This window comes from Pseudomyrmex gracilis, unplaced genomic scaffold (genome assembly GCF_002006095.1).
Source record: "Pseudomyrmex gracilis isolate BER0280 unplaced genomic scaffold, ASM200609v1 scaffold_1699, whole genome shotgun sequence".
Lineage (NCBI taxonomy): Eukaryota > Metazoa > Arthropoda > Insecta > Hymenoptera > Formicidae > Pseudomyrmex > Pseudomyrmex gracilis.
This window is the reverse complement of record NW_018022283.1, coordinates 3,645-24,816: the sequence shown is the minus strand read 5'-3', so window position 1 is coordinate 24,816 and position 21,172 is coordinate 3,645. Positions and strand designations below refer to the sequence as shown.

Genomic DNA, 21,172 nt, shown 5'->3' with positions numbered 1-21,172 from the left:
CGAATCGTACGGTGTCGAATAATTTGGTGTCGAATAAATCTGTGTCGAATCGAGCGGTGTCGAATCGTACTGTGGTCAATAGAGTATCACCCATTCACGCCTGACATCTACCTACATAATTTGGTGAAGAAATTCTGAACTACAATTTTGGATTAGACGTGCCGAAGTAGTGCAACATCTTTGCTAAAATCTTAGAGCGATATGCTCGACACAAACTATTTCTTCCTCTCTCATTTTTTCTTGTCCTGTATTAAAATGGTTGATGAGATCATCACTTTCCTTTAATAGATCTTCAATTGTACTCAATGAAGTTTGCATTTCGTTGATGATTAAGTAACTTACCTTTAAAAAACAACTAATGACAACGCATGTTTATATTAGATTGAACGTACCAAATATTAGTAAAATGTAATTATAATAAATTATACTTTAATATAATTGTATAAGTGTAAACTTCGTGCTCGCAATGTTCAAATTCTTTGAAGTATTGATCTGTTTGAACTGTTGTACTGGATATTTTGTCGAAGAGAAAATTGAATTTGTTTCTTTATCCAGCGTGTCGGTTGCTTTTTAAGCCATCTTCAGTAAACTAGTTTACAAAGTAATAACACTTAAAATCAAGTACAACTTCAAGTATAATTGTTAATAATTATTTTTTGAATAACATATCTAATATAAATTTGTTAAAGATGATAAGCTGCTAATGATTGAAATGGAAATTTCTTAACAACCACGTAAAACTCCTCTCAATTTTTCTGTAAAAATTTTTCCTTTAGTCCTGCCAGGAGTAAAGAAACCTTTTGGCCAACATCAAAAGGAACATGCCTAGCTTTCAAATCATATCGTATCTTTGCTGCGTTCAATTTCAATTGTAAACGCTTTCTAACAACTTGATGGACCTCCTGTAGTTTTGCCTCCAACTCACGAATATAATCTTTCGAAGTACTTAAACAATAATTCGGCGAAATGCCCCATAACAAATTTAACGGCAGACGCAAATTACGTCCAAAATTCAATTCAGCAGGTGAAACCCCCGTAACCTCATGCCTAGAAGATCTGTAAGCAACAAAGAACATAAGAACCCAACAATCCCAGTTTTCTCTGATTCTCATTAGACAAATACTACATTATTATTTGATGTTGTCTTTTAACCTGCCCATCAGACTGCAGATAAAGAGCAGTAGTCCTTGTCTTTGTCATTTCTAACAACCACGACACTTTCTGAAAAAGTCGCGATTGAACATTTTTATGTAAAGAATGAGTATATAGCTTCAAGACTTTATAATAAACAAAGGTATTCTGGCTGTAGAAGCAACCATTTGAGAAAGACCTAATACAAGGTCGAAAGCGTTATGCAACTAAGTTTCAATAAACTGATTTAAATATTCACACACCAACAACAATGTTTACTTCTCTACAGCCAGAATACTTTTGTTTATTAACATTTTTACCTAGATTTGTATGTAATTTCAACAGCATCCCATATCTAGAACTTACCTGATATACAACAACTTTCGCCACAGTCGACGCCCTAATATCCATTAAAGGAAAAGCTTTCATTTTCTTAGAAAAACAATCCACGACCACAAGNAGATATTTATTTCTAGAAAAAAGCGTCGGAAAAGAACCTAGAATGTCCATCTGCAACTTTTCAAAAAACGCGCCGGAATTAAAAACCTCCAACGGAGACTTATTCTTGTCCAAAGTACCTTTTTTTTGCAATACAAATTTTGCAAGATTTACACCAGTTTGTCACATTTCTTTTACACGAAACTCAGTAAAACCGCTTGCAAATTTTTCCAAACGTCTTATTCACTTTGAAATGACCATCTAAAGAAGCATCATGCGGCATTCTTCAAAAATTTGCTTAACTTTCTTCTGGAAAAAATAATTACTTAAAAGAAACTTGATTTTTAATTTGGAGCAACTTACGTTGTATGCAGAACTCCATCCAAAACAATTAAAGCGTCCCAATGAGACCAATAAATCTTCAAAGAAAGAGAAGCAGCAGAAACTTTTTTCCAAGAAGAACAATAACTTTTTTTATTTCCCAGCAAAAGATCGAGTGGACTGGTCTTCCAACTGATCCATTCGCCATTCCACAGACGCAACCTTCTCAAAAAGTATTCAAACCCGTCATTCCTGCTTCAAGGCATCTCTCTCCTTCACTTTCAAACAATACCTGAAGCAAGATAACGCACAAAGTTGCCTAGAAAGCCCATCTGCGTTCCCGTGCGCTCAACAGCTCCGATGAACTATTTCAAATTTATACTGCCTCTTACCCAGCGAGCTACTTGACCCTCTAATTATCGAAAAAAACCTAAACTATCTAAGTGAAGCATGATCAGTGTGATCTCAAAACTTCCTCTCATACAGATAGTAACAGAAAGATTTTATCAAATCAACCATCGCCAATAATTCCCGCCGAGTACCACAATAATTCCTCTCAGCCTTACGCAACATCCAACTATAATAAGCAATAGCCCTCTCCGTCCCCCGCTGAAACTGCGATAAAACCGCGCCATTACAATGTCCGGCAGCATCCGTGTCCAGAAATAACTCTCCTTCTTTGAGAAGAAAAGAAAGCACAGGAGGAGAAGTGTCAGACGTTGTCCTGCTTGAGATTTGCAAAAGCCTTCTGACACTCCTTAATCCAAACAAACGTAATTTGGTTTTCAGTCAAAGCAAACAGTGGCCTCACAAGTAAAGAAAAACCTTTTTCAAATTTACGATAATAAAAACAAAATTCCAGAAAATTGCAAACATGTGCCGGAATTACTAAATTGAGAAATAGTGTTTANGATATGAGTATTATTATTATTTCGTGTTGCAAAACACTTGTAATTTTTATTATAAAAATATATATTTAGCTGACAGTCTGTTTTTAAAAAATAAGTGGTTTAAGCACGTATTGCTTGATCAGCAGGAGTGACAGATTTGTCTCCGCGTGCTGATCAAGCAGAGTTAAGCGGATAGCGCAACATTGTTTTGCTGCGATACGAGGTCATACAGGCAAAGCGATGCTCCAGTACCCCCAAAAAGAGGTATAAAAGGACGCTGCGAGATGACAACGTCAGAATTAGTCCATAAGTCGTCGTATTGAAAAGAATTGTATTTAAATAGAAATAAACTCCGTGTTAATACTAAACAAGAGGACATTTCTCCCTGTACCTGCTGCTATTCCCGTCAAAAAAATCCGTTGTGACAAAGAGCACAACACTTGTTTTTTATTTTGCGGAACAAGATATTCTGCCACAGTTGCAATTTTCCGGATCCGTCGAGACGCCTTCAGCCAAAATCACATGACCAAGATATTTCACCTGCTTCTAAATAAATTACATTACATTACATTACATTTTGAGCTTCAAATTAACCGCTCTGAGCTTCAGAAAACTTCTTTTTAATTACTTACTTTCTTCCCAAAAAACGTACCGAAAACAACTACGTCATGCAAATAAACCAAACAAATCATGGTTAGCAACTGTTAAGGAACTCGCTTCACAAAGCGCTTAAAAGTGGCTGGAGTGTTGCACACACCAAAAGGCATCACCATGAAATGCCACAATTCACACAATGCTTACTGAAAAAGCAGTTTTTCCTATACGTACTGGTCGAATTATTAACTGCGAATATCCACTTTTAATATTTAGAGTAAAGAACCATTCATTCCCGGACAACTCCCAGTCAGAAATATCTTGTCGAATCGACGTCGATTCAAAAATCTCATTTTATAATTGAATAACATATATATAAATATTTTAATATAATTGTAATTTTTTATTTTTCTATTAAATAAGGCAGCAAACAAGTCAGCAATGATTAATTTGCCATTTGCTTGTTTTAATTTCCTTTTTCTAGGTGATACAGCTCTTTTACATCTTATATTGAAAGAAGTTCAGGACATAAAAAAGAAAGCAGCAGTTGAGAGGCAGGAAATAAATTTGAAGTTTGATAAAGTTATGACTTTTTATTACAGGCTTTCACGTTTTCTTTTGCCAAATGACAAAAAGCGTATTCTTTCTAACGACATGCCATCATATCCTTTAAAAACTGAAGAGGAAATGAAGATTTCCGAGGAATTTCTAAAGAATAACGAAAATTTTTGTTTTTTAGTATGTTTTCTTTTTTCATTTTGCTTTGCAGTTTTTTACTTTAATTGGTACTTACTTAAACAGTGATGTCCTTCTTCACAATTTTAGATATGTCATTTTGCACAATTACAAGTAAAAGCCAAAGAAGAAACCAAAGTAAAAGATAGTGACGTATTGTATGCAGTTATGGCTGCAGCGATTACCAATACTCTTGCGTGCAAATACAACTTTCGAGGCGATGGCAATAAAAAAAAACCTTTCAGCAAACTATTATTGTGGGAAGTGATTATAGGTAAATACATGATATTCTCTAAAGTTTTTGAAATATACGTATTTTTTTTTACAAACAATAAGAATTTTTCTTGCTTATATAATTTTGCTTTATAATTTGCAACATTATTTTATTTTTAGGTGCAATTCACGAGAAAAGACCAAACATAATTATTGCGGATTTATCAAAGTACGCTGGACTATGGTTAAAAAATGCTCCATACAGGAAACAAGAAGATGGAAGTTATGGAAAACGCGACAAAAAAGAATTTAAAACAGAGTGGACCTATCTTCATAATTATTGTTTATAAAACTTGAGTTTTTAATATAAATGTAAAATACTTTATAATACCATATAAAAAAAATATATATATATGTTAAAAAATATATATAATATATACTATATGAATAATATAAGTTAATATATAATATATTTTCTTATATAAGAGCGCTAGTCTGGACTCTGTAGGCGTGTATAATTTTCAGTTAAGAAATTCAGCTGATCGTAAGAAGCTATGTTACATGTCGCTTGCTTGTATGCTTTTTTTCTGTTAGGAGATTGCATGAAGTAACCCATATTTCTTTACAACTTCTTAAAATCATACACGTCTACAAAGTTCGGGCCATCGGTTCCCACGCGCTCAGTCACATGTATTAATTCACATGTATTAATCATCATAATGTATTAATTAATCATTCTCAATAATTATTACGAATATTTGCAAAATGGTATAAGACTTTTCTATTTAGATTGACTCAATCTGTCTTCACATAATATCGATATCAAATCGACTTGTCAATAATTGGTCGAAATTTGTGTCCATTTTTAAGTCAAATCGACTACAAATTTCACCCGTCGATCGACTAGTATAATCGACGTCGAATCGACGTCGATTCGAAAAGATATTTCTGACTGGGACTGATCTCAAAAATCGTCAACCTTAGCAAGAAGATAAAAATTCTTCATTGTGACTGGAGTAAGTTTTCGATAATTCACACAGATTATCTATCAGAATTTTAAAAACCCGTCTGTTGAGATTACGGGAAGTCGTAGGACGTGGTTGCTGAATGAGATTTTTATAAACTGACGAAATTTATTAAATATCACTTTTACAACTTGTTTGTACAAAATTAGCACTCTATTTCTGACCCTTAGCCGTTGCTATACTGCGTAAACTCTCCGCTTAGACTCGGAGCGCCACAGTATTCAACAGCTACTCACGATCTGTCTGTCGTTGCTCGCGATCAATCTTTTAGAGGAATGACAAAGAATATCTGCAACTTCGGACAATTAAAAGAGGAAGTTGAGAACACCTATGCTGCAAAGAAGAGTGTTACTCAGTTGCAGATAGATTTTAACACATTGAGGCAAAAGAATGGCGAAAGTGTGCAAACGTACGGCCAAAGTGTAAATAAAATCGCCATGGAGTTGTATGGGGCTATGGTGGAAGGTAGGAGACACACCATTGAAGAAAAACGGATAATTATGAGCAGAATCAAAGAGCAGGTATTACAACAATTTCAGATAGGATTAAAAAGCAAAATTAGAGTAAAAATTCGCTCACAAAATTATGGAACTCTACAGGAGGCCATAAATGCGGCCAGTTCGGAGGAAAAAGTGATGACACCTCATACTGGGCAAATAAAAAATTAGAATACGCAAAACAAAAGAAAATATAATAAAGACACATGTTTTAAATGCGAAAAGCACGGACACTTCGGTCAAAAGTGCCGAGTCAGCAAAGTGTCGTTACCAAAGGCGGGCGGCAGAATAAATGCCGTTGAAAAATATTGCAATTATTGCAAGAAAAAAGGACATTCCAAAGAAAATTGCTGGGCTCTGAATGATAAGAAAAAATATCAAGGGAAGAAAGCGAATGATGCATCGCATAAAAAACAAAGCAAAAAGTAGAATCAGAGCGATAGCAACGACTTATCCGAAAATGACGAGGATGGCACTAAGAAAAAGAAAGCTAAAACGATAGCAGAGCTTCAAATTACTAAAGTAAATACGACGCAAGCAGGTTTGGACATCGTGAAAATGCCAATTAAAGAAGCGAAGCGTGGAATAGCAGAGTTACTATATAACACAGGAGCCTCAGTGTCACTCATTAAAAAGAAATGCTTGAAAGGAAAAACTCCCGCGGAATTAACAAATGAATACGGAAGCTTTCCCAGATAGCCAACTAAGTGCAAGTTGTTGGCAACTTGCCACAAATATTACTCATATGTTTTCAGCAATGTAACAAAAGGGTGTATCCTCTTTTCAGTATGTTCTTGCCAACAACAGTTTTCAAAATATAATAACAGCAAGTTCTCAACAACTCATCGGCAATAAACTTATATTAGTTTTCTCAACTTATGAATAAAAATAATTGTTCATATATTGCTCACATATTGCTAACTCATATGTTCTAAACATTGGCTACAACAATTGATTGATAATAAAACTCAGCATATTGATACTGAATTGACAAAACCATTTCGTTAAATAAAAACAACACAACAGCAATTGGCGAGCAACTTAATCTATACAATAATTTGCTTTATATTGAGTTTTCACATTTGGCTATCTGGGTTTATGACCTGTAACACAACTTGCGTAATAGAAAAATTTGTGGCAACAATCCAGTTGAGGAATAAGAAAATCAAGCATCCTATGTACGTTGTAAGGGATAACTTTTCTATAAATTATGAAGGAATTTTAGGAAGCGATTTCTTAAAGAAATATTATGTCATTCACGACTATAAGAAAGGAAAAATTCTTGTAGAACAGGAGGCGCTGACCCTGCATTCTCATAGAAACCTAAAGATACTATCAAGATGTGAGGCCATTATAACAGCGATACCAGATAATAATCAGGTAGGATGAATTGAAGCAGAAGAAAAACAGCCAGTAACGGCCGTTGATGGAAGTTTAGAGGTAAACAAGACGAAAAATGAATTTAGCGGCCTTACGCGTCAGGAAAAAATAAGAGAAATGTTGCGGGTACAACATTTAAATAGAGAAAAAAGAAAGAAACTTTACGAGTTAAACAAAGAATATAGCAATATTTTTTACTTAGCCGGCTAACCGTTGAGTAAGACAAACGCGGTGGAGCATCAGATTCCGGTCAAGGCCGACACTGCGCCGATTAATGTAAGGCCGTACCGACTGCCAGAAAAACATAAGAAAGAAGTTGATAGGTAGATAAGAGAAATGCTAGACAATGAAATAATTCAACTTAGCCAAAGTCAGTGGAACACGCCACTTTTAGTGGAGCCTAAAAAGATGGACGCGTCAGGTGTTCGAAAATTGCGAATAGTGGTGGATTTCCGACATCTAAACGACGTAACTATTGGAGATTCGTTCCCTCTACCTAACATAACGGAAATTCTGGACCAGCTGGGAATCCACGTTGGACTTGCATCGGGGTATTATCAAATACCCATGGCAGAAACGGACAAGTGCAAGACAGTGTTTTCGACACCGTACGGGCATTATGAGTACACCAGAATGCCCTTCGGTCTGAAGAACGCGCCAGCCACATTTCAGAGATTGATGAATTTGGTTTTAACTGGACTACAAGGCATAAAGTGCTTCGTGTATCTGGACGATATTGTAATACATGGAGCCAGCCTAAAGGAACACAGTAAACGGTTAAAAGACGTGTTCAAGCAATTTCAAGAAAATAATTTGTAATTACTGCCGGATAAGTGTGAGTTTTTCCGGAAGGAAGTCACGTACCTAGGTCACATTATTACCGAGGATGAAATAAAACCAGATCCATCAAAAATAAGTGCAGTAAGAGATTTTCCTGTGCCGACACAGATAAAAGATATACAGGCTTTCATAGGATTGGCGGGCTATTATCGGAAATTTATTGACCAATTCTCAAGAGTTGCAAAACCTCTGACTCAGCTAACACGAAAAGGAGTCAAGTTCGAGTGGAGCCAAGAACAGCAACAAGCATTTGAAATATTAAAAGAAAGATTGAGCAGCACACCTTGTTTGCATATACGGATTTCACATAGGAGTTAGTGTAAGAAATATTTTTGAAAATTTCTCCGAAAATTTGTTGATATAAGGTAAGACAAACCAGTGACGCTGTATGTCATTAGAACTCTTACTAGACAAAAACCTTCTTATGTCATTATTTTTATAAAAATTCCGTTTCAGTTGTTACGTCCTGAGACTTCACGGTGCCCTTTTTCTTGCAACGTGACGCGCCGACATACAATAAATTATTATTTTCAATAAATAACACAAATAGACTCAGACTTCGACGCGATAGGCGCGCAATTAGAAATCGTGTCGACGCCCGAAAACAATAAATCGAGCTTAGCAACAATCTTAAAAATTCCGTCGTAGACGATAGCAAACAAAAATTTTTGTTTAAACGTTCCCGAGCAGCTTTCCTAATAAACCCGGTTATCTCCAAGTCAAAGAAATATATCCTATAATTTTGTGTCAATGAATTTCCGATAATAGCCTGCCAATTCTATAAAAGCCTGTATATCTTTTATCTTTGTCGGCACAGGAAAATTTCTTACTGCACTTATTTTTGATGGGTCTGGTTTTATTCCATGAGTATGCTATTTAACAACATTATTAATAATTACACTTGAATTTGTAATTGACTTGAATTGTTATTACTTTGTAACAGAGCCCACTGAAGATGGTTTAAAAACAACTGAAATGTTTAAAAAAGAAACATTCAATTTTTTGACAAAATGTCTAGTCTTACGGCTCAAACAGTTCGGCTATTTAAAGGTGTTTAAACATTAAATTATAATATTAAAATATAACTAAATTACTCAAAATTTCACAAATCTAATTTTGTTTTATACTAAAACTATTTTTGTATTATAATAATAAAACAACTAACTGCAACTCTTACTTGTAAGTTACGATCAATTATCCAATTTACTTCAAAATCATCATCATCTTCGCCAAACGGATTGATTAGTATTTCAGCTACTTTTAGCCAACCCATGTAAAAAACGAATTGTAATACTGTGAATACTGGAAAATACATATCAAAGTTTGACTCTGAGGTTTGGATCCACTGATGGCCTATTATTCTCGTCAGAAAATATGTGTATACTACTAAAGTTACTGTCTACAGAAACAATAAAATATATTAAAATATAGTAAAGCTCAATTTTATTGCTTAAAGTTTGACCTTACCTGAGTATATACTAAAGGAATACTAATTGTGGCATAGTGTAAAATTTTGCTGCAATTGCCACAGAAATGATTGAGTTCATCAATAAGAGTTTTTACCGCAAAATCATTGCATATTCGACCTTCCCTTCGAGCGTAAGTTACAATGCTTGTTGCCCAAACTATTGGTAGCCAATGTTTACTCGGTTTTGAACATTTTTTGTGAATATCATAAAATACTGACAATTCGGTGTCCAGTAGCAACCCAGTTGTTACAAAATGCTTTAAAGTAGGAAATCTTTTTTTTATGCGTGGTGCAACGTTTGCCAAAACCATGGTTAAGCACAGACAAACATATCTGTTGAAACATAGAGTTTAGAAACTTGATGTATTAAACAAAATTGTTAATATGCTAGATATGCAGTAGTGATATAATATGATAATTGGAAAATAGTATTTTTTACTAACCTAAGAATTGTTCGGCGTATTAGACGTCCGCGTTCATCATTATCGTCTATAAAAGCTGATACGTAAACTGCGATAGAATCGGGCCATGGTATCGTTATATATTGATTCCACCATCTAGTCATTACAATACTAACATAAAATCCTAAGATAAACGTTAATGGTAGTAAATCATTGTATTGGTTGCAATACGCCACTAGAGACTCAAATGTCTCCTTCTGTTTATTGTCTAATAAGTATCGATAAATCCCAGACAGTAAATAATACATGAAGAGATACACAATTAGATCGGTCCAGACTAGTTTGTAAATACTTGCGCGCCATCTGAAATATGCATAAATAATAACAATATTATCACATTACCGTTTACATTGTAGTTGATAAATTTATTTTTGTATTTATTTCTAAATAAAAATAAGTTGTTCTGTGAAAAAAAGTATTTTAGTTTTGTCACTACAAATGTTGGGCTATCTTACGTTAATTATTGTATGTAACATACGTATATGTGTTAGCGTTAAAATCTTACCTTAATACTAACACATATTATTAAAGAAATAATTATAATTATTAATTATATTAGTACCCAGACGGCACATGATATTATTTGATTGTAGAATAATATTGTTTCTACGTGTTTTTCGTGATATCATGTGATATCACATCCCTGAAATATCACACAGATATTATTCTAAGAATATTAGTACTGTTTTCTTTCAAGTATATCTTAAAGACATCGTTTAATGTATAGGAAATTTGAATGCAGTGTATTACACTTCAGTAATATTCTTATGATATTTTAAAAATATTTATTGATGATATCACAAATCTTCGCACAATATATTTTGCGCGAGATATGAGAATCAATTCTCAAGTTGCAATGTATACATTGCACTGCAATATTTTTATTAAATAATAATTAAAATAAATAATAAACAAACTGTGTACAATAGCTCAAGAATAAGTAGATAAAAACAATTATAATTTAGTAAGTAGCAAGTGGTCTCGCGGACTGAGTGCAGGGGCTGCGGATATGGGCTTGCGGAGGTCTCGAGTTCGAATCTCACTAATCACCTTAGGATTTTTTTCAGGTCCGGTCCCTTTTAATAGAGTTCATCGGTTGATCGGACGAGCTGTGTGTATCAGGCCTTCAAAAACTAATTCGAGCAAAATCTCGATATTTCCCTAATTTTTTGAAACTTTTGCAAGAGATATCATTTGCATATTTTTGATGTGGACATTAGCAGTCTCAGGCATATCCCTGAGATATTATTTGAACATCATTACTTGTTCAAAAATGTCTCAACGAGATATCTTTTGCACATTCAAAGTCTCTGTGAGATATCTTCAATACATCTTAAATACATCATTGTGCCGTCTGGGTACTATTAAAAAAACGCAACAAATAATTGCAAAGTAAAGATAATCACAGCACTTTGTATACTACAAGTGAAGAAGTTCGAATATAATTCAGAAAAAGGGCAAACAGTTCCAAAAATATGTAAATTTCAAACGTGACAGGCAGTTGGAACTAAAAACACGGATGTTGTTATCGTCATCTTGTTGTGCGATATGTGATGAAAATATTATTTATTCATGTATATCAAGAGGCACGCGCGCGCGCGCGCGAATAGTGTCTCGCGCCATGTATATGCGCAAACAAAGTGTGCGCGCGCTGCGCGAGGTACATACCCCGTGCCTCTTATACGCGAAAATGGCCAAATGGCAATATCGCGATTTTCCAATTTCAACAACGGCTAAACCGATCGAGTTCGGCCTAGACTCAATTGAAAGTTGAGATCGAGGCACAAAAAAAGTATTTTGCGGTTTTTTTCCTTCGTGCCTTCTGAACAGAAATATCTCGATACAAACTCTAAAATCGCAAAAAACTAAGGTCATAATTTTTGTCCACGTCGTCTTGAGATTGCTTGAGCGTACTTCGCCTCTTGTCGCCGCCAGGTGGCAACACTTTCGTGTAGATATAGGCTGCGTTCCGAATTACGCATATACGGACATTTTTCTATAGTACACGTTACATATAGTATAGATTAGTATGTGATATGCGTAACTCGGAACGCAGCCATAGTCTCGCGCCAAGTATAGTGGTAGAACTGATAGTAAACATTTTTTGTGTTTTATAATAATCAGAGTTTACTATAATATAATAATATATATACAAAAACTACAAATGTTTATATTCCTTTGTTAGAGAAACTAAAAAAACCTTAAAATATAAAGTGTGTGATATTCTAAAAACTTACCTTTTTAAAAAAAGGTAAAAACAGGCGCCAAGTACACGCACAACACGTATTGTATTTAAATTAAATTATTTTTTATTTATAACTCCAAAAACTTCTTTCCCTATATAAAACCTGTTTTACAACATTTATATACTACAAAACATTCTTTCTNTAAAAACCCGTTTTACAAAAAAAGTGATATCACAAAGTAGCACCAAGTAAATTTTGTACGTTACTTTTGTACATTATTATCCTAATCTAAGTATACATAACTATTTTGTTAAGTGTTTGTTACGGAAAAAATTTTGAAAAAAAGAATTGTCTGAACCTATTAAATTAACAAAAGGATTTGTAGTGAAACTAACAAGTAGACCCAGCAAAACTTTACTTTCCGTGAAAAACAAAAAAAAAAGAAAAAAAAATTCTGTCAAAATAAAAAATATTTAATGCAAAACAACTTGGCGCGGTTGCACCAAAAATTTATCTACAGACAGACATATTTTACATGTGCACATGTATCAGACAACCGTGCATATAAAAATTTCAATTCATTATAATTGAATTTCAGTTCATTATATTTCACACAATTTGATAGAAGGACGACTATGACGTTTCTGAATGTAAATTTCACACACATTTTCATTTATCTTCCATATCTCCATTTAGAAACCACAAACCAAAAAACGCAATAATACTTTTTTTCAAATATTTTATTTTGAATCGATTAAGACTAAAACGAAAGTGATCGGTTCAGTCGTTACTAAAATATTGCCCTGAGAAATCTCCTCACTTCTCAAGTGCATGAATCTCGCGTATAAGAAGCACAGTGTGCTCGCGCAGTTCGAGCGCCACTTCGTTGCGCGTGAACTTGGCGCGAGGCACTACCGTGCCTCTTGATACTGTTACGTCCGCAGTGGCGGTTCAGCTGCAGTGTCACGCGGGGATCACCGCGTATGTGTCGCGGAAGCGGCGTGAACGGCGCGCGATCGGCGGGACTGTCAGTTACCGGGCGACGACAAGTTGTTGAAAAAGAAAAGAAGAAAGAGAGAAGAATCGCGACCGCGAAACTGTCACGACGCGTTTGAACATCTGGTTCTGTATTCTATAATTATCGTTGTATTTCGAGTTGTAATAAAGTTTTCTAACGAGAAACCGCGTTTTTTCTTGGCCGCGGGTGTAAGTGCGAATCGCGGAGACCGGCGACAGAGCTAAATCGCCACTGCGGACGTAACAATTTTGGGGCTCGTCCGGGATCGAGCGTGTGCGGTCGAGGAGATGGCTCTGGTACGTTAGCCGCGGAGAACGCGCAGTCAAGTTGCGGCGGGAGCGGCAGAGACGTCGGCGGCGCCGAAAGCGGCGACAGCAATGTCCGAGAGCGAGACACTGCGTGCGGTCCTGCGGNAGTTAGAGCAGCTGCGGGAGGAGCGTCGACGAGAAAAAGATTCGTTCCGGCAGAAAGAGCGGAAATTTGGTGATTTCGTGCGCCGAAAGGAGAAGGATATCCGTCACTTGGAGAAGCAGTTTCGCCGCGGTGTATCAGGCGAGTCACTTCCAAATCATTCTCCTGTACGGGCGGAGGAATTGACGGGAATAAAAATTAAGCCGGACGTGTTTGACGGGAGTGTTCCGTGGCGCAAATTTTTCGCGCAGTTCGAGTTGGTCGCGCGTGCGAACGAGTGGAGCGATGCGGCAAAAGCGACGGTTTTGGCTACTAATCTGAGGGGAAAGGCGCGCTCAGTTTTAGAGGGGCTGGAAGAGGGGTTTAGCTTCGAGGATATTCGCTCTAAGTTAAAATCGCGGTTCGGGGAGCGAAAACTTTTTTACAGTTGTTACGCACAATTTACTAATCGTAAACAGAGGGGCGGAGAGGATTTTGCGACGCTCGGTGCGGATATAGAGCGTCTGGCGCGTCTCGCGTATTCAGAGAGTACGCATGACATTCGCGAGAGAGTCGCTTGTGCACAATTTATTGCCGCCTTTTCGGATAGATTTGTAAAGCGTGCGTTGCAAATGGAGAACGTAACTTTGTTGAGGGTTGCCGTCAAGCGCGCGACGGCGGTGAAAGCTATTCAGGAGAATAGTTTTGGGGCGAGCAAGGAGACGCCGTATAATTTTAAGAAAAACGGCGAGCGGAGGTCGGAGAACGGAACGAAGAAGGGGCAAGAGCAGAGAGGGGATAGTGGACGGAAGGAAAGAGAGTGCTGGAAGTGCGGGAAGAAGNGGCACTTCCGTTATGAGTGTCCGGCTAATTTGTCGGAAAACAAAGCTTAATCGAGCTTTCAAGGGTAGGTTTGGCTATGGGGTGGGACACCCCGGAAAGGGTAATGTTGGTTAAACAACTTAATAATACGAAAAATAATTTGTTTGTTTTTTCTGGTGTTTTGAATAGTAAATCGTGTAATTTTAAATTTGATACGGGCTCCAATGTGTCGATCGTAAATTTTAATTTTGTAGAGAAATTGCAATGTCGAAGGTTGACAGAGAGGCCGAGGTTGAGATATCCTACCGGTGAGGAAATTCTGGTTCGGTTAGAATGTGTGGCTCGAGTGGTTGTAGGGGGACATTCTTTAAGCATGCCTCTATTTGTGGCGNATATACTCGATGACTGTATCCTGGGTCTTGACTTCTTCAGGAAGACAAGGTTGGACAGGACAGTGGAGTCTTTCATTGTTGCTCTCCCGGAAAAGGCGGAGGTGTTTTTGCCGAATTTTTGGTTGAGTTTCAGGATGTCTTCTCTGAACAGATNGTGGCTGGGAACTGTGATGTTTTTTAGCACGAAATAAATCTACAGGATCCTCGGCCGATTAAGCAAGCTCCAAGGAGGATTCCGTTGGGGATGCGGGCTGAGGTGGAAAAGATTTTTCAAGAAATGAAGGGCCAAGGGGTCATCGAAGAGTCTTTTAGCCCGTGGGTCTCCCCGGCAGTGATTGTGAAGAAGAAGGACGGGGGTTTGAGATTTTGCGTTGATTATCGTAAACTCAATGCGGTCATGATTAAGGATTCCTATCCTCTTCCTAGGATTGATGATCTTCTGGATCAATTGTCCGGGAATGAATGGTCTTCTACTTTGGATTTGAAGAGTGGGTATTGGCAGTTGAAGATTCGGCCGGAGGACAGGGAAAAGACTGCTTTCTCGGTGGGGAATGGACGTTGGCAATTCACGGTGATGCCGTTTTGTTTGTTTAACGCTCCGGCTACTTTTGAGCGTGCGATGGTACAAGTTCTTCATCAACTATTGTCTAAAATTTGTTTGGTATATTTAGATGATGTGGTTGTGTTTGNAAAGTCTTTCGAGAAAATAGTAGCTAATTTAAGAAGGGTTTTTCTGAGGCTCAGNGCGGCCAATTTAAAGCTCAATCCTAAGAAATGTAATTTATTTAGGAAACAAGTAAAATATTTAGGGCATGTGATTTTGGCCGAGAGGATTTCAACAGATCCTGAGAAAGTTACGGCTGTAGCGGAGTGGCCTGTTCCGCAGAACAAGAAACAGGTTCGCAGTTTCCTTGGGTTTTNCTCTTATTACCGTAAGTTTGTCAAAAGTTTTTCTCTTATTGCGAAGCCACTATTTGTTTTGACGGAAAATCAGGTTAAGTTTATTTGGACGAAGCAGTGTCAGGAGGCGTTTGTAAATCTCAAGCAGGCGTTGTCTTTACTTCCGATACTTTTCCTCTTGAAAAAGGGGAATTAATTCTGGACACGGATGCTTCCGGTCATGGTGTTGGTGCAGTTTTGTCGCAAGTTCAGCATGGAACGGAAAAGGTCATTGCCTATTATAGTAAAGTGTTGAATAAGTCTAAAAGAAACTATTTGGTTTCTCGGCGGGAATTGCTGGCGATGGTAAACTGAATTAAGTCTTTTTATCACTATCTATACGGACGAAAATTTCTGGTTCGAACTGACCATGCTTCTCTTAGGTGGTTGATGTCTTTCAAGGAGTTAGAGGGTCAGTTGGCTTGTTGGGCGGAGAGGCTACAGCAATACGATTTTGAGGTAGTTCATCGGAGCGGTCGGGCGCACAAAAACGCGGATGGTCTCTCTAGGCGGCCTTGTGCGGAATCTAGCTGCAAGTATTGCTCACAGGTGGAAGTGAGAGATGCTTTGGAGCAGGAGGGGCGAGTAGCTCGTATAGTTTTGGAGGAAAATACTTCCGGGGAATGGCGTGAAGATCAGTTGGAGGATCCGGTTGTGTCGGTCGTTTTGCTAAGAAAGGAGAAGTACAGACGTCCTTTGTGGGAAGAAGTTTTGGCTAGAGGTCCTTCTTCAAGAATTTTCTGGTCCCATTAGGACGCTTTAGTCGTTGTGAATGGAGTTTTACATAAGAGGTGGGTGGCACCGGGTTTAAAATCTAGTTTTCTTCAAGTTATCGTTCTTCGGAAGAGGGTGAAGCGGATTTTAAAGGAGGCTCATGATGCTCCTTCTGGGGGGGCATTTCGGGGTGAACAAGACGCTAGAAAAAATTCGTAGGCGGTTCTATTGGGATTTGTGTAAGAAGGATGTAGAGAATTGGTGTAAATCTTGCGGAGTTTGTGTCGCGAAGAAAGGTCCTTCGGATAAGGGGAAATCTCCGTTGCAAATCTTCAATGCTGGTGCACCTTTTGAGAGGTTACAGATAGACGTTTTGGGTCCTTTTTCAGCGTTTTTTTCAGGAAATAAATATCTTCTTGTGGTGGTAGACTGTTTCACTAAGTGGGTGGAGGCTTTTCCTTTGAAGAATATTAGAGCGTCGACCGGTGCGGAAGTCTTTGGTAATCAGGTGGTTTCTAGGTTTGGTGTGCCGTTAGAGTTGCATACAGATCAGGGGAAGAATTTTGAGTCTCGGTTTTTTCAGGAGCTATCGTGGTTGTTGGGGATAAAGAAGACGAGGACTACTGCTCTTCATCCGCAGTCGGATGGGCAGGTTGAAAGACAGCATCAGACGATACTACAGTACTTGTCTAAATTTATTAATAAAAATCAGAAGAGTTGGGATTGTTGGGTATCCATGTGTTTGCTTGCGTATAGGTCTTCTAGGCATGAGACTACGGGAGCTACTCCGGCTGAGTTGAGTTTCGGTCGAGATCTGCGTTTACCATTAGATTTGTTGCGAGGTACTCCGCCGAATTATTGTTCGGATTCTTCGGANGATTATATTCAGGAGTTAGGGACGCAATTGGAGGAAATTCATCAGAGTGTTAGAAAGCAGTTGGTGTTGTGGTCAAATAAGGCAAAGGTTCGTTATGATCGTAAAACCAGACCTTTCCTATTTGATGAGGGGCAGAAGGTTTGGTTTTTTAATTCTCGCAGAAGCAAGGGTAAAGCTCCTAAATTGCAGAGGAGTTAGAAAGGGCCGTTCGTGGTTGTTAAAAAGTTAAGCGACGTAGTTTAGTGCATACGTTGCTCGGGAAAGCATAAGTGTAAGGTAGTGCACGCCGATAGATTGACTTTGTTTTGCAAAAGGTGGGAACACACGTCGGAGCCNTGTGAGAATTAGTGGAGAGAATCCCGGGGATTAATGTAAAAAAGGATTGTTTTTCGTTGCTGACCTCTCTTTGGACTGCACGGCTGGGCGGGTTATTTCTTCTAAAAAAGTTTCACTTGGTTACTAATTTTGATTGATATTTGTTTTTCAATGTATAGCGGTTGTTATAATTTCCTCTGATGGCATGGTGCCGACGGTGAGGCGCTTTATTTCTTCTAAAAAGGTTTCACTTGGTTTCTAATTTTGGTTGGTATTTGTTTTCCAATGTATAGCGGTTGTTATAATTTTTTCTGGTGGCATGGTGCCACCTTTAGGCTCTTTTGACAAGGGAGTCCTTATTATTTCAAAGTGGACGGAGCTGTGATTTCGTAGAGTTCGGTGTCTACGGGGTTAACGGGTGTTGCAATGTCGCGGCTGCGTAGTTTTTGGGAGGGTGAAATGTATGAGAATTACTTTGGATAGTGGGATTCTCTCATATTTCCGCGTCATAAATTGGGTATTATTTTCATTTGGTAATTATATCATTTTATTGTTTGCTTTTAAAAGCATACTGTTGGTTTCTTTTATTCTATTTCCGGGGAAGCAACAATGAGAGACTCCATTGTCCTGTCCAACCCCGTCTTCCTGAAGAAGTCAAGATCCAAGATACAGTCATCGAGTATATCCCCCACAAATAGAGGCATGCTTAAAGAATGTCCCCCTACAACCACTCGAGCCACACATTCTACCCAAACCGGAACTTCCTCACCGGTAGGATATCTCAACCTCGGCCTCTTTGTCAACCTTCGACATTGCGATTTCTCTACAAAATTAAAATTTACGATCGTCACATCGGAGCCCGTATCAAATTTAAAATTACACGATTTACTATTTAAAAAACCAGAAAAAACAAACAAATTATTTTTCTTATTATTAAGTTGTTTAACCAACATTACTCTTTCCGGGGTGTCCCACCCCATAGCCGAACCCACCCCTGAAAGCTCGACTAAGCTTTGTTTTCCGACAACTTAGCCGGACACTCATAACGGAAGTGCCCCTTCTTCCCGCACTTCCAGCACTCTCTTTTCTTCCGTCCACTATCCCCCCTCTGCTCGTGCTCCCTCTTTGTTCCGTTCTCTGACCTCCGCTCGCCGTTTTTCTTAAAATTATACGGCGTCTCCCTGCTCGCCCCAAAACTATTCTCCTGAATAGCTTTCACCGCCTTCGCGCGCTCGACGGCAGCTCTCAACGAAGTTACGTTCTCTATTTGCAACGCACGCTTTACATATCTATCCGAAAAGGCGGCAATAAATTGTGCACAAGCGACTCTCTCGCGAATTTCATGCGTACCCTCTGAATACGCGAGACGCGCCAGACGCTCTATATCCGCACCAAGCGTCGCAAAATCCTCTCCGCCCCTCTGTTTACGATTAGTAAATTGTGCGTAACAACTGTGAAAAAGTTCTCGCTCCCCGAACCGCGATTTTAACTTAGAGCGAATATCCTTGAAGCTGAACTCCTCTTCCAGCCCTTTTAAAACTGAGCGCGCCTTGGCTTTTAGATTAGTTGCCAAAACCGTCGCTTTTGCCGCATCGCTCCACACGTTCGCACGCGCGACTAACTCGAACTGCGCGAAAAACTCGCGCCACGGAATACTCCTGTCAAACACGTCCGGCTTAATTTTTATTCCCGTCAATTCCCCCGCCCGTACAGGAGAATGATTTGGAAGTGACTCGCCTGATACACCGCGGCGAAACTGCTCCTCCAAGCGACGGATATCCTCCTCCTTTCGGCGCACGTAATCACCAAATGTCCGCTCCTTCTGCCGGAACGAATCCTTTTCTTGTCGACGCTCCTCCCGCAGCTGCTCTAACTTCCGCAGGACCGCACGCAGTGTCTCGCTCTCGGACATTGCTGTCGCCGCTTCCGGCGCCGCCGACGTCTCTGCCGCTCCCGCCGCAACCTGACTGCGCGTTCTCCGCGGCGAATGCACCAGAGCCATGCCGCTGATCTTTCAAGCTCGATCCCGGACGAGCCCCCAAATTGTTACGTCCGCAGTGGCGGTTTAGCTCTGTCGCCGGTCTCCGCGATTCGCACTTACACCCGCGGCCAAGAAAGGACGCGGTGTCTCGTTAAAGAACTTTATTACAATTCGAAATACAACGATAAGTATAGAATACAGAACCAGATGTTCAAACCCGTCGTGACAGTTCCGCGGTCGCAATTCTTCTCTCTTTCTTCTCTTCTTTTTCAACAACCCGTCGTTGCCCGGTAACCGACAGTCGCGCCGATCGCGCGCCGTTCACGCCGCTCCCGCGACACATACGCGGTGACCCCCGCGTAACAATACTATATAATACAATAATTTAAATATATATATTATACAAATATAAAAAAAATTAAAAAATGTTATAGAGCGTACTCTCTCGTTATTAAATTTGTGAAATAAAAAATAAAACATACCAAATATAAAATAGATATACTACTATATGTTAATTCGGTAATTGGAAAGTTCCCAAAAACGCAGGATCTTACAATAAAGTTTATGAATAACAAATATAAACATTTAATTTATTTTAATATCCTACATTTAACGATACATAGTTTTTTTCGCAAATCGCGAATATCTCAAGAACCAGAAGAGATAGATTGAAACTAACTTTGCAGGTACCTTCATTCGGCTACTCTGCGATTTATGACAATGAGTGAAAGTTAACAAATTGAATATTTCAAGAACGGTAAAAGTTAAAGCAAAATGGTTTTTACATTTCAGTTTCTATTGGTTAGTTGCAAAATACCACACAATAAAAGTTTGATAATTTCTATTATTTAAACAATTGATTGTTAATAACTAAAGTTAGAAAGTTCGAATTAGGCTGGTATTTTGCAGTTTGTTGCGCTAAAAATTATGGCGCAAACTGTTTTTCTTTATCTTTTTAGTTCAAAAGTTAGTAATTCTGCAACTAAATGTGATGTTGCGTGGTAACGTCTTAATGGTGATAAATCTTTGCGTAAGGTTTAATAATAAGCTTCAACAACTTTAATGGTAAATTTTAATACGTGATATGTAAAAATGCATTTAGACTGCCGAGATGTTTTTTGTTTGACGTCAATCGGGAAAACATGTTCATGCGTAACAAGTATGGCCGTAATTTATTTGTTCTACATATTTAAGATTCGTTACATTGTCGAAATAATAGTATTTTTCTCAGTTCTGTAATTTTATTGNAATCGTAGTTTTGTTTAGCCGCGAGCATGATGTTTGCAAAAAATTTTATTCTCGATTATGTGGAAAAAAAATAGAATACACATTTAATAAATGTTAAAATTTCTTTACTGTGTAAAGTATGCGTATATTGTTATTCAAGATAAGTTTTCCTTATTTTGGGGGATATATATATATATACAGGGTCCGCCACTTAAATCCGGACAAATTTGAATTTGACATTCCCATCATATTAGAATGCAGCAGTAGGTGCCATATGACCTAAAGATAGGTTAGAGACGTCGATAAGACATTAATAAC

General features: G+C 38.2%; 1 protein-coding gene across 1 annotated transcript in view; it reads right to left on the bottom strand.

The window, feature by feature from the left end:
• Nucleotides 1–216: 216 nt before the first annotated feature.
• Nucleotides 217–21,172, bottom strand: part of LOC109862382 (bestrophin-2-like) — a gene marked incomplete at its 3' end in the record, with an annotated part of 23,740 nt that continues 2,784 nt past the window's right edge. Inside the window, exons 2-5 of the mRNA XM_020442417.1 lie at nucleotides 9,976–10,296; nucleotides 9,532–9,865; nucleotides 9,242–9,463; nucleotides 217–342 (exon numbers count right to left, since the gene is read on the bottom strand). Coding sequence (XP_020298006.1) covers nucleotides 217–342; nucleotides 9,242–9,463; nucleotides 9,532–9,865; nucleotides 9,976–10,296 — 1,003 coding nt within the window. The remainder of the gene's footprint in view (nucleotides 343–9,241; nucleotides 9,464–9,531; nucleotides 9,866–9,975; nucleotides 10,297–21,172) is intronic.